The sequence below is a fragment of the Oreochromis aureus genome, linkage group 9 (genome assembly GCF_013358895.1).
Source record: "Oreochromis aureus strain Israel breed Guangdong linkage group 9, ZZ_aureus, whole genome shotgun sequence".
NCBI lineage: Eukaryota > Metazoa > Chordata > Actinopteri > Cichliformes > Cichlidae > Oreochromis > Oreochromis aureus.
The window spans coordinates 22,749,013-22,763,614 of record NC_052950.1 but is presented as its reverse complement, the minus strand read 5'-3'; the positions used below and the strand labels follow the sequence as shown (position 1 = coordinate 22,763,614).

The window sequence follows — 14,602 nt, the reverse complement described above, 5'->3', positions numbered from 1 at the left end:
CACAAGTATTAAAATGTACTTATGCTGAAAATAGTTTTGACACAGGAGAAAGTTACAGTTAAGATGAATCTGGTATTAAAATGTGGGAAAGATTTGACCTGGTTACAGCCCTGCATGACACTAAAGCTCAAAGTTTGGTGTTTTTCAGTCCTAAAAATCAAATGTTCATATCTCCCGTGCTTTAGAAGTTATGAGGGTTTAGCTAGAAAAAATAGCATGAATTTTAAGGAGGAAAATTCTCTTTAGAGGCTTTTAGAGGCTTCGTTAGGCATAATAAAGTTAATGTACAAAAAAAAGAAAACCAGCTGATCAACTACTTGCAGTAACATTAAAGTCCCTGCTGGGAGCAGACCTGAGCCAATCTTGATGAGGCCGTTGTGCTGGATGAAGATGGTGTCACAAGTCAGGTTTCCATGGATTATCGGTGGATCGCAAGAGTGCAGATAACTGTCAGCAAACAATAAACCATGTTATTAATGCTCACACTGAGATAACAGACACGATTATATCACACAGAACAAATACGTCAGTACCTAAGTGCAGAGAGAATCTGTGTGCACCATCTCTTCCAGGCCTGAAGGGGAAGAGAGAAAGATGAAGAGCTACACCTCTAAACTAACAGACACAATTAATATGGAAACATATGTGCTGTCATAAAACACTAATTTCACATGTGCAAGAAAATACCAAAAGCTAAATAAAGTTAAATAACATTAATTTTCTCTACAATTTATTTTAAAAAAAGGAAGATATTTTGAGTAAACCTCATGAATATTTGAAATCCACCAGGTTACAGGGATAAGATGCATGTCTGAGCAGACTGAGCCACCGCGGTGTCGTGTTACGTAATCTCTAATCCTGCTGGAAAAATGGATCTGAATAGCGATGGGACTGCAGTACCCTGAGCTGCCACCGTGAGACTCAGTATGTGACCAGAGTAAAAACACTGACCTTCACATTCATAGTCTTGTGGTTTTTCTTGGTTTTCTTCAGGAACTGCTTGAGGCTGCCTGACGACATGTATTCAGTGATGAATATAACCTGTGTCGCACAGACAGAGGAGAGAAAAACCTGTTCATGCACCAGCATGTGTGTGTGTGAAAAAGAGGAAGTAAGTAGAAATCTTACTCGAGCCTGGCTCTCCTTCATGTCCAGCCAGTACTTGTGGAACTTGACAATGTTGGGGTGTTCGACCTGCATCAGGTTCTCAAACATCTCCTTGATCTTCTCCTAAACATCACACATCAGAGATGGTTCACATCTAAAAACTTTAGTCTATCTCACATGATCAGAAAATCAATCAGGGACACTTTAACAATTTATAATTCAAGTGGTTTGTAAGCAGTAATAACGAAAATCACCCGAGTGGTTTGAAGTTCAGGAATTTTTATATTTGCTGGTGTTTATCTGTTGGAATAGGTCTCTTGTGAGGATAAATATGATTTGATCAATTCCCTTGATCAGTTTTCTGAATGGAAAAACAATAGACCTACACAGGTTTGTCAGCACCAGTCCAGCTGTTTAAGTACTGACTCTGAACACAGACAGCAAAAAACAGTAGAAAAAAAAGCCAAAAGGTCCACTGCCATGAGTTCAACGTCAATCTTGCAACATCAACGTGAGGAAAAAAAACGCAAGCAGTGATAAAAGGAAGGTAAGAGCTTAAAGAGATATGACCGGTGTCTATACATAACAGTAAACACCGAGTATTTTTCTTCCAGCTTCATCCTTTTACTTAACAAATCAATAAATAGAACCAGAATTTATTTTGCAGAGCTTGTAGTTAAAGGTGAAATGAGTTTGGGTACCTCTTGTGCTTTAAAGACTTTCTTGTCTAAGAAGAGTACTTCATTCCACACCACCTCCACTCCTTCCTCTGTGTCCATGGCCAAAGAGGCACTTTCCACACCTGGAACATTACCTTGGCTGACCTGCAGGGGGCAAACAGAAAGATACGGGACTTAGCATAAAGTTAACGCAACAGCCAAAATTAACTTAACTCGTTTTACACAATTTATCACGACAATAACTAAGTTTTTTTTTGACACCTGGAATAGAAGAAAAAGCTGTAAACACAACATGAATATACTGTCAAACTATAAAGTTATTATTGAAAATGAATAGATAACAAACAGCTGCCTGTTTACACAACAGGAACACGTCCAAGTAAACATCACCGAAACCACAGACTGCATGAAACAAGGACGTAGCTTGAAGGTTGGAACAATGAAGCCAAGTCTCTTAAATCCGAAGACCTCTAGGTGGCGATAGTTGTGGAAAAACGACTTCCAATTCAATAGACGTCTAAAGGAAGACTGGCTTTCTCTCCTGACCTCTGTAAACACTCTCCTGCTAGGTTTTTTCATTTATTTTAGGTCTATTTGGTAAATCTTTGTCATACTATAAGAGCAAAATGTAAGCTAATTAAAAATAATATATTTAAATCAAGAATTAATTTTTTTACTCCGCTTTTGGTCTCTACCAACTCCAGTGTTTAACTGAGCTTAACTTTTTCTCTCTGCTATTGTTTGCTGAACAAATACCATGAAAAAAGTTTTTGTAAAAGTTTGGCAACAAAAGCTGTCAATAAAAGAATAAAAAGAATAAAAATACACTTTTACAGATTTGTAGCCATTGTTAAAACAGACAATCGCTATAGCTGCCAGGTGGGAATTCACATTCTGTGCTGCTAAGAAATCCAATACATACATGCAAAGACAAAAGCAATGTTAGACAAGCATGAGATCATGCTGGCGTCCCTGAGCGATGCACAGCTTATTATTCGCTGTAATATAAAAAAACAAAACAAAGGAGCAGAGCGTTATCAAGCCCCTCCTAAAACACTCAGCTACAGAAAAGCAGGGCTGAAATGATTAGACTTCACCCCCTGCTGAGTCTGTAATATCTACTAAAAGCCCCATAACACAGTCGCAGAATTATGTCACTGACAGCTCCATTGATAAAACGGTGAATCGGGGTGTCTGGGTTAAAGAGAGTGCAGTACTAAGCAAACTCAGTTTTCATTCCATTAATGCATCCATCAGTCAGGACAGATGGGAGTTAATTCACTTTACTGAAGCAAAGATAAATGCAGACAGGCCAGCTATAACGTGATGAACGGTATAGACGTCCGAGAGGATGTGGAGCAGCTTGTGCGAAAAGAGAAGAGATGGATTAAAGGTAGACAGACGGGAAGAAGTGAAGGGATTGTGCACGAGGGATTTACAGAGATGAGACGCATGCCACAAGATGGAGGAGGTGGCATCAAAGCTCCAAGAAATACACAGGAAAAAAAAAAAATGAAGGGGAGTGGAATGGAAAGAGGAGGCAGAGGCTGGCAGAAGCAGACAGCCTGCAGCTCTGTCACTGCATGAGGCAGCAACGGAGGCAAAGGGTTCATCACAGGATAGTGGTGCCTCGGCTGGGAAGACCTGATTTAACCTCCTGCTATGTTTTTATTGCAGCAGCGGCGCTGTTGCAGGGAGTGGAAAGGCTGCGCTGGGTTCAAAGTCCAGTGCAACAAGCACGATGCAGGACCCACAGTTCCTGCTAATCCTGCGTCTGGCCAGTGCTCAGAGTAAAAAAGCACTATATAAATAACAATAAATATTTCATGCTTTTTTATTGATTGGTGTGATTCTGTCTGGCAGGCACTTAAGCAGCTACTCTGTGTATGGTGGACATGGTGGCTGTAAGCTAAAGAGACAATATTAGCCACAAATATAAACGATTACAAAGGTATTTATGTCATCTATTGTGGATTTGTGGTGAAGCACTAACTTGTTTTCTACTTTGTCCTCTCTAGGGTGTTTGGGCAAATGTGTCCCCGGGGGGTTTGAATGTTAGTTAAAGGTTCCAGAAGAAAACAGGGATGAATTGGGTGGGGCGATTTGCTTCTGGGTTTTGGGGGTGTTTAAATAAGGAATTCAGGGTTATGTTGTTATAATAGAAATGCAATATTTGTATGTGGTGTTGGTAAAGGTTTTTATAATAGTTTTCAATATGGAAGATTGTTACTTGGCTAAATTGCATGTTGGGAAATACAGAATACACCCCTGGCATGTTATTAGCAAGGTGTGGCTCATCAGCAGCTGAGCAGCAGGGTATAAAGCACTGTGTCATCTCAGTTAGTGGTTGAATTTGTAAATTAAGTTCATGACAAATAAAAATAACTAAATTTGCTCTGCATCAAATCCTGCCTCTGTCTGGGATAGTTGTAGCCCAGATGGTCATTTATCACACAAACCCACAAGAGTAAGATAGTTTTAAGGTAACATAGGCTAATTAGCATCGGTTAGAATGTTGGTATTAGCATTTCAAGTGCCACAGCTGTATTACGAAAGATTTATAGCCTTACAAAGTTGTTAGCATAGCTTCAGGCTCCCTTACACCAGCTCCACACCTCTGACCTCTTTTAGATTTCCTCACGAGGATCAATAAACTATATTAGTAGGTTGTTTGTTCTCTATGGTCTATATTTATGATTTAGCCTATTATATTGGACCTTGAACTTCAGCAGCACAGTCCAAGCATCGAGTTTTTCATTACACAGTATCAGTAAATCAGTACTGTCAGCAAACTGCAATATACTCAGCATCAATGTGAGGCCTTCAGCTGAGAGGTCTATTCATAAAATTCTTGCAAAAGGGTTTGGGTTTTTTTAGTTTTTAGATTTTAGTTGCTACTTATATTCTTTTGTGCCCTGTCCTTCCCTGAATTGCACATCTCCTGTTTCAGTCTGTTTCCACTGCTGTGGTTCCTCAAGAGCCCAAACAGAACCATGTGTACGCTCTTATTGATGTGATGACACTTCTTTGGTCAAATGTGCTAAAACTGCACAATTATAGATTTTGTCATCACAGTGACAATTTGATTGGCCGTTGGCTCTCACAATTACATAAAGTCAAGAAAAAACTTGGTTGCGGACTCAAGACGAGCCAGTGATTTCAGCTCTTTTACAGTTTACTAATTTAGCTGATGGTCTGTTTCTCTTTACTTTGATTTAACGTTCCACAGTAAATAAAAAGAAAAGTGAAGGGCAGAAACAGCCTGCGCAGTGTTGCGGAGATCTGTTCAAACAGAGAGAATTCTGGACTTAAATCATAATTAATGAGCATATGGACTGAATCAACCAGACCGCATGTGGTAGTGAATTCCTATTGCTGCCCTCGAGATATCATTACAGCCGTACTGGCCTACGAGGACTCCTGTTTCTTATTACTGCTGAATACACGACTCTGGCTGAATGTTTGGGGTCTTTTACATGACAGCAGGATGAATTCTGAACAGATTTGGGGGCTTCAACCTCTTTACTATGAAGTTGTCCTCAACTGCTGAGCGGCGGAAATGAGCTTTCTCCAAAGGGTGGCTGACCTCTCCTTTAGCTATAGGGTGAGGAGTTCAGTCATTTGGGAGGGACTTTGAGTAGAGCCGCTATTGCTCCACATTGAAATCAGCCAGCAGAGGTGATTCGGGCATCTGACTAGGATGCCTCCCGGGTGAGGCCACACCCAAGACATGCTGGGGGGATATATATATATCCCCTGACTGGCCTGGGAACTCCTCTGTGTTTCTCTGGATCAGTGCAAAGATGGATGGATGGATAGACAATTTCCTGCCATCAAACTCAATCAAATTTAATCATCCCCTAATCTAAAGTTGCTTCTTTTCATCTCTTATCTAACAGCTGGGATAACAAGTTTTATACATTTAAAAGAAAATAAAAAGCTAACCTGACACCTCCCTGTCAGCACCATCATCTTAAAATCTCAACTGGGTGTCTTTGGAGAACAGCTGAGAACCAACACAAAGCTAGATGACAGGGTAGCAACTAAACCACTATTATTTAGGCCCGTCTCTCCACCTTAATGACTGCTTATTACTGTTAAATGCTAACCATTGATGTATTCGACAGAGCGCTGCTTGTGCCGTGCTTCATCGTCTTTGACTCCGCGGTGAATGGAGTCAAAACAGCTTTCTGTATCCGCCTCTAACAAGAGGATGTGTGTTAACTGAACCACACAGGCAGAGGACGAGCAGCAATGCTGTAAATGTTCAGATTTCACATTTTGACATTTCAGACTCCACAAATATCTTCACGACACGAGCGAGCCTCACTGTGGCTTGTTTACTCCTCAAACGCAGTGCAACTGTAGAGGTCTCTTAAAGCTTCACTTTATACGCGAGTCGGGCAGTGGAGGAGACATAACATATAATCTCACTATATACTCAGTGAGAGATGATAATCTGATTACTTGAGCGCAGTACTCTGACCTGCAGACAGCAGGGGGAATTCCTTCCCTTCTGCCATCAATGTTTAGCTGTTGTTAATTTTCTCTAGAGGTTGTGAAACACTCCGTCACTTGTCCCAGCTTCGACGCCCCAGGGGTTTAAGCGGAGTATGCAGCTCGGTTGTGGTAGTGTGAGATAAACAGTACCCTACATGCTGGGCTCTGATTGGCTGGCGTAAGGGAGGTGGGTATAGGGTGTGGAAAAGGATTTAAGGATCGTCTGTTCATGTCAAAACAGCTTCTATTCTGATGTTTGTTAAACCTACATGTGAGCCGGTTAAAACCGGATCTGGAGGACTGTAACACAAACCTCTTACCACTTTAGCCAACCTGTAAACATCTCACTTACACAAGGTAATGTTTTCAGATATTCTCTTCCTTGATTCGAACACCTTTGTTCATTCTTTAAAGAGAAAAATACAACTTTATCGACTGTCAATTTTTAATATGCAAAATAAACCAAAAAAACCCCAAAAAACAAACCCTACATCATATTTCCACGAAAGTAAATCTCATGGAGACGGAGCGTATTTAGGTCCTGCCCACAAGAGAGCTGAGAGTAATTCACTGCTGATAGAAAAAAAACCTGAACAATGACTAAAATCCTGGGTGGGATGGACTACCAGCAGAACCAACTAACACTTACTAACATTTCATGAAGTTCTGAATAAAACAACAACAACAACAACAACAGAGCCTTTCAGGGAACGGCATCAAATCTAAACCACAATAACTTTGAAACCCTATGAAGAAGACAAGTTCTAACAGCTAAAAACATGAAAATAACCCTCAGGGATGGTGAAATCTGAAGATTTGTAGCCACCTAAAGTTACTCTGACGCTTATTGTGGACCCGACTGTTTTCTGAGAATGACATGTTGTGCTCTTATAAAGAACACGCTGATGGCTTCATTGCCTGTTGGATCTGATCAGATGTGTATTAATTAGCACAGCTGATTTATTATGGGTGTAAGTACAAATGTGTCTTAACCAAGAAGCATAAAGTTGCTCTATAATAATAAATTATAATAAATAAAAGGACAGTAGGTTGCACTAAAGCTCAAAATATAACACATGGAGATTAACATAGCCTTACCCTTACATACTTTTAGCTGTTTGGTCACCATTCTCTTATAGCGTGATGGAACAGCACCCAGACAGATTTGGGTTTATAAACCTTTTTCAGATTCTACATCATAAGCACAGAGTGTGAAAAACTGAGGCAGTCTAACACAGACAATAAATCAAACCTTCAAGGTTATAATGTTTGTCAGTTTTTGTTAAAACTGTTAGAGAAAAGCAGATGATTCAGCTGTACAGTCACTGAGTGAGTGCTGCAGGATGTCTGTAAACTGTACAGAGAGAGCGGTTCACAGTATAATTCATAAGTATCCTGGTGAAAGACACACCCGGCTTTCTGTGCACAGCTGAAATCAAAGCTGCAAGTGTTTTCCTCTACAGCATGATTACAAATGCCGGCTGGAGCATCTGTAGTGACAGTTTGATCTTTTTTTTCCTTTTTCTTTGGCTTGAGGCCAGTGAATTATCTGAAAAATGGGAATGAGGTGCCTGATGAGTCAGCTGGAGGGAAAATGGACCAGGGGGGCATCAGCAGACGAACAGGCGACGAGAGGGCTAAGCTACTGTACGGCAGAACCCTCTCAGCAGAGGGTTCTTCAGTGAAAGGGGGTCTTTGTCTGACACTGTGTGGGACCAAGCCTTACAAAGGGCTTTGTCTCCACCACCTCGGTATCTTGAGTTTTCCCACACCTCATACCTCAACGATGAGCTGCTGCGCCGCACCGCATTAATATTTAATAACCACATCTAGAACAGCGAAGGCAACACACCCAAGAAATCAAGCTATGCTAGATACTTGCGGTGCCGGTGTATGTAAATGAGCTCAGGCATCTTTCTTTGTCGCTTTGTGCTCTCTCCCTCTGAGATTTTAGAGGCATCAAAGAGGAGCAAGATCAAGGAGGTGGACTGAAATGTTGCAGGAAATGCAAGAAGAGGTAGAGAAAAATCTGAAATATGGATGTGAGAAAACTGAACAAACACACCTTCTTAATTTTAAGCAGAATGCCATTTAGTATTACCAGCTTAAAAAAATATTATAGGATTACAGATATTTGTACTTTATCACATACTTACTGACACACTTTTTCAGGCTTAAGTAATTTAGATGAGACGGCAACCAACGTCAAAGTTTTCTGAGATCAACATTAAAAATTTTCTATATTTAAGAATTATCCCACACATACATCTTTGCCCGCACAGTTATTTCGTTCTGATCTGGTCCTAGACAAGTCAAAAGTTGCATGAAGTCCAAATAACAAAGCCAAAAAAACCCCCAAACCATTTGAACCAACCAGCACCATCTGATGGTGTAAATGAAGCCAAAAGATTCCAAAAACTGCAGTTCCCCTAGTGGCCACTTGGGGTGGACTCTGTGTTGCCCCCCCTAGTTTCTCTCATTCTTAAGCTTTGAGAACAATGACTGTAGTTTTCTACAGTCATTGTTCGAGACGAGCACTTCTGCAGAGATTACCTTGGTTGCAAAAGGAGGAGGGGTGGGTCAGATTGTGAAACTGCATGCTCATTGGCTAACGACTTATGAATGTGTGGTTTCGTATCACAGATAATCGCCTACGCACAATGGATCACCAGACATGACAGCACCCCTTGGCAAATGCAAAAAAAAAAAAAAAAAAAAGATAAAGAAACAGAAACACTTTCAACTCTATTCCTGTCAAACGTACAACTCACCAGCAGCTAGAAGTAGTTTTTAATTTATTTCTTATCTACCATGTTATTAAAGAAGCACAACAGAAGACCACAGCGTTGAGGAGCTTCATCGTCCTGAAAATTCCTGAAATTCTTCCCGTGCTGGCCTCATCCGACCATCATTCCCCAACTTGTGATTAAAATTATGCTTATGGCCCACCGTGATGCCAAAGAAACTTGCACATGTGTCTCTTACGAATGTCCTCACAGACATTTCTGAACTTCTGAGCGCTGTCACATTTGAGTATTAGCCATAACTGTGCACCTAGATGAAGGTAACACTTTGGCTTATGATGAGCTGCCACCAAGCACTCCTGCCTTTGCTGGAAAGAGGTACTTGTCTGTATTGTATGCTACTTAAATTTGGCTTTTTGGCCTGGTAAGATCGTATCCATATTTGGATAGGTTCTGTTCAGCTGTGTGCAAAATAGGTTTAGTGTTTGTTTTGACTGCTGTGTTTTAGGAGACTGGCATACTTTACTAATGGTTTCATAATGATTTTGCAAGTTTCTTTAAGTCAAACAAACCAGACTGGAAAGGAACAGGAGATATTATACAGCTCTTTACCCAGCTTGTAAAATAATCCTTTTTCAACACCTGTCTGTTTCTGTAGTAACAAATATTTCTTTTCCCTTAACATCTGCCAAAAAAAACCAAACTTCAACACTACTACCACCATCAAGTCCTCCGACTCTCCATCTTGTGCTTTCCACCTGCCTCCTGTCAGGTCTTTAAGCCACGACCGTCTGCTGACCTCTACCCGCCCCGCCGTGCAGGCTGTCTCAACAGATTGCTCTCCCTCGCATCCGGATGTCAGATGTGCAGCACACAATCAGGTCATCGTCGCACACAGCATGTGTGTCTGCTCAGCGTGAAGCGCAACATGATGGCACCAGTAGTTAGAGGTCAAGCAGGTTCGATTCCCATTTAGATGGCAGATTATGCACATGTGAGGCATTTTTAACTATCAGGCAAATTCACATTAACTTATCTGGAGCAAGCTCAAATTACCGTCCTTCATACTCCACATTATCTACATTAAACTGCAGCTGTGATCTTGGATTTTCAGAGCCTAAAAGGTTTGACCTCTTTTCAAAATACGCACAAGGTCACACGGGCTCGCAAAGAGATATTAGGCAAATCGGCCCTCATCGCGTCTCACTTATTCATTTTCTCATAAAAGCAGCTGAAGCTTCCCCACGAAGAGGAATGCAGAGGATCAAGGCGGGTTAACCGAACAGATGAACACAGTGGGGAGAGCTGCTTGAAACAAACTGCAACAGGACACAGACGGAAACGTTCATCAGCCTCGTTTGTAAGGCCAGAAAAATAGAAAAGAAAGAACGAATGCACTACTGTGCTGCAAAACAGCACATCTTTAAAAAAAAACAACATCTTTAAAAGGTCTGGATAAAAACCAAATAAAGCACCAATAAAGGCAGACAGCCTTCACAGAGGTCTAAACTGGAAGTTTTAAAAAAATAAAAGATTAGAAAATGTCTGATTTCTGCAGATGCGTTTTGCAGAGGTAATCGTCTGTGGCGTGTTTCGGTCTGTACCAGGGATTCGAGATTACACTATCCACACTGTGCTCGCTCCCATTGTCACTGTGACAAAGCACACATTTATAGGGCCAGCGTGGGGGAGAGATGGCAGACCACAGCTGTATTTCAGGAAGTAAGAAGCTGCTCTCACTGGGACATGATAAGCATGGGAAGCGCTGAAGTGCTTTATTACATAACACGTTAATATTTTGACTGTCATTCCTCAAAAATAAGGTTTTACTTGACAGGAGCATAGGAACATGGTTTGGTTTTGTGACTTCTGAACATATGTGTCTGCATGTGCTAGTTACTTAGCAACGGCAGGCTCCAAGGTCGGGTTTAAGTATGAATGTGTTACCAATTTATCTTACAACTATTTTAAGTAACAGCTAAAACTCAAAATTGATAACTCCCCCCATGGATCCAGCAGCTCCTAATGTTGGCACTAATATACAGACAAAAACTTTGTTTGGCTGCTTTAATTAATCACAGTTTTCCTCTTGTATCCTAGGGCAGTGCTGGATGATGACTCAGTAAAGACGGTTCTATTTCAGGGCTAAAACTCACATACTTAAAAACAGGGGAGAATACTATTTAAAGTCTTTGCAGAAGGAAGCGCACATCTACCTGTGACTAGAGGCTTGTGATCATAACATCACGCGGCATTCCATTTGGAACGGGAAGTCGGAAATCCTGAGGTCTCAGTCGGATTTTTCCCATGGATCCCCCTCTCTGGTTGGACTTTCGGCTCAGAAAGTCGGAGAAGTTGCACCAGCCTTGACTTCACGATCCAAGATAGTAGCAGGGAGTTAAGCAGGAGTAAAACTGTAGGACTTTTAGTCTGCGCTACCACTTAAGAGTATTTGTGACTCACTTTGACTGGCCAGGCTCTAATTATGAACATGCTTTTAAGCACAAAATGTACGCACTGCATTGTTTTTCCAACCATTACTACTAGTAGAACAGAGTCAACTTGGGAATGACATCACTCTCACCTCAGACCACAGTGTTTATGGCCTCAATTCAGTTCAATTCAATTCACTTTTATTTATAAAGTGGCAAATCACAATAACAGCTGCCTCAATGTGCTTTATAATGGAAGGTAGAGAACCTACAATAATACAGAGAAAACAGGGAAAATCCCAAGAATCAGTTTATCCCCAATGAACAAGCGCTTTGGTGACAGTGGGAAGGAAAAACTCCCTTTTAAGACGAAGAAACCTGACCAGGCTCAAGGAGGCGTAGCCATCTGGCTCCACCAGTTGAGGGTGAGGGGAAGAAGACAGGACAAAGAGAGCTGTGAGTTTCTACGATTGGTAGAGACAGTAGAAAGAAAATAGTTCTTTCTGCTTAAATTAAAGTTAAATCAGTTCCTGCACACAACAAGGTTTGTGGATTTTTAGAGTTATGGGGCAAAAGAAGGCAGACTTTAATAAAGCTGATTTAGACAATCCACATTTTTAGTACTTTTGTCTCTATAAACACTAAGGTTGAGCAATCAAGAGACGCCTTCATGAATGTAAACAAAAGTTTTACAGCAAAGTGCAAACCACTGGTTACACTCAGGACAGGAAGACCAGATTAGACTTGATAACATCTAAAATAGCCCGCACACAAAAAGTCTCTGGACCGATAAAATCAAGTTGAACTTATACCACAGGACAGGAGAAGAAAAGTATCCACCCAGCTGCAACTAGGCAACTCATAGCCTATAATCATGACCCATAAAGGGCCAGAGTTAAAATCTGTAAATCTGATTAAGGATAAAGTTAGACTACCACAATTTTAGAGTATGAAAGATCTCACATCAGATTTAAAAATGTTAAAAAAAAGCATCAGCGAGAGGAAATACTCAGTCAAAAGTAGTAATGACACTAATGTTTTTTCAGTTTTAGCAAAAACTGTGAGAATGTATCCTGTACAACCGTGTTATTTTTGTTTATCTCTTGGTCTTAATTGTCATCTAAATCATAGCTATTTAACAGATTAAAGAGCAGATCTGTAAAATGTGAGCCAACAGAGAAACAAACGCCCTCTTATAACTTTGTCTGACTAGACGACAAAAATCAAAAATTTCAATTAATCAGCCAGCGTCAGCGCTGATTACAGTTTAACTCTCCTTCATGTAGAGCGGCAGATGACTCTGTGCACTCCAATCAGTCTGCTGAGAGCTCTGAACAAACTTGGTTCACATCATGTTTCATGAACTTTCCTGAAAGGCCCTACTCACCTCCACACACACACCCATGTATTTCAACCAATCACACGTTCCTGTGTTGAAATGGAAAGAGAAAAACCTACAAGGTCGGAGCCCTCAGGGAACAATTTATCGGCAACCCTGCAAGTGTGTGTTTACTCAGTTTCCTGCTAATCCTTTTAAGACGCAGAAGATAAAAGCTCCTTGACTGACATTTATAACATTAATCAGGTGAAATGCAGCTAAGAAAACCCATTAGTATTCAGACAAAACAAAACAGTAATCTAATAGGTGATGACAAGTATATCTTGTTTGTATGCTGCATTCACCTCTATATCTCTTTATCTAGCATGAAGAATATGAGTAGCAGGCGCAATCTGATAAGCATGTGAACCAGCATCTTGGCTCAACCATTATGGGCTCGGAGAGCAGAGGAAAGGCCTACGTGGGATAAATAACACCCCGCCTTATCACACCTCCAGTAACCACGTGGGTCTCTGTTTGCCTCTTGCCTCAAGTGAAAGATTAAGCCTGCGTAACGTAGCGAGATAAATCTCCGTCACAGCTTTTGCAGCAGTGGAACACGTCGTCTAAGCTCCTCGGCCTTTTGATAAGACTTGTGGTTTTAAGGAGTTATGATTTTAGATTTTAGAGGAAACAGGTGAGAAAGAGGGGAACACAGCCACACCAGCAGACTTTTTCTGCTTTTTATTATGTATTGTGATTAGGAGACTTTATAACAGGATATCTGGGTGCACAGTCATTCTGATAAACTCTTAAACCCTTTTTTAAAATGGATGGAAGGAGCTCTCAAATGACTTTACACTGAAAAAGACAAAAAGCCACGTGTAAGATTAAAACCCACTAATATAGCATATCTGGGGTCTAAAACCAATTGCTGCACTTTTTTAAACATGCAGTCAGGTCAAAACAAAACCACAGAGTCCTGTGAATACACATGTGCACCCCATGATTGAGAAACTTGCTGAACCACCTTTAACAACAATAACTTGTAGTAATTGACTTTATCAGTCTCTCATATCATTGTGGAGGAACTTTGGCCCACTCATCTTTACAATGTTGCTTCAGTGCGCTGAGGTTTGCGGCCATTTGTTTATGCACATTCCCACCACAGGATGTCAGGACTTTGACTGGGTCATTGCAACACCTTGATTCTTTTCTTTTTCAGCTGTTCTGTTGTGGATTTGTGAGTCAAATGTCCTCACATTTGACTGTAGAATAATTTGGTATATAGAGGGGCTCATGATTGACTCTGTGACTGCAAGGTCCCTAGGTCCTGTGGCTACAAAAGAAGGCCAAACCATCACCCCTCCACCGCTGTTCCTGACAGCTGGTATGAGATATTTGTGCTGATGTGTTTGGTTGTTCTCAAAACATGGTGCTGTGGATTATGGCGAAACATCTCCACTCCGGTCTCATGTGTCCAAAGGACATTGTTGCACAAGTCTTGTGGTTTGTTCAAATGAAACTTTGCAAACCTAAGCAGTTCGTTTTGGAAAAGACAAAGCCCTTCCAAACAAGCCATACTTGCTCAGTTTTTTTTTAAACTGTACATTTAACATGCTGAGGCCTGTAGAGTCTGTGATGTAGCTCTTGGCAGTTTCTGTGATCACGACATGGTCTAAAGCTTGGGATGAATTTCCTGGGATGTCACTCCTGGGAAGACTGTGGCCGAAACGTCTGCATTTGTGCGCTGAATAAGAGCTGCAGGTGAATTTTATAGATTGGTGCAGATCCTGAAGCACTCCTCTGGTTTCTTTAAAT

The 14,602-nt window shown here is 41.0% G+C and overlaps 1 protein-coding gene across 1 annotated transcript in view; it reads right to left on the bottom strand.

Annotated features, from left to right (window-relative positions):
* The window catches only part of LOC116329623 (nuclear receptor-binding protein 2), a 40,664-nt gene that overhangs the window by 4,725 nt on the left and 21,337 nt on the right, over nt 1–14,602 (bottom strand). The window contains exons 2-6 of the mRNA XM_031751677.2: nt 1,809–1,931; nt 1,129–1,230; nt 952–1,041; nt 534–574; nt 353–447 (exon numbers count right to left, since the gene is read on the bottom strand). Of these exons, the coding sequence (XP_031607537.1) occupies nt 353–447; nt 534–574; nt 952–1,041; nt 1,129–1,230; nt 1,809–1,931 (451 nt within the window). The remainder of the gene's footprint in view (nt 1–352; nt 448–533; nt 575–951; nt 1,042–1,128; nt 1,231–1,808; nt 1,932–14,602) is intronic.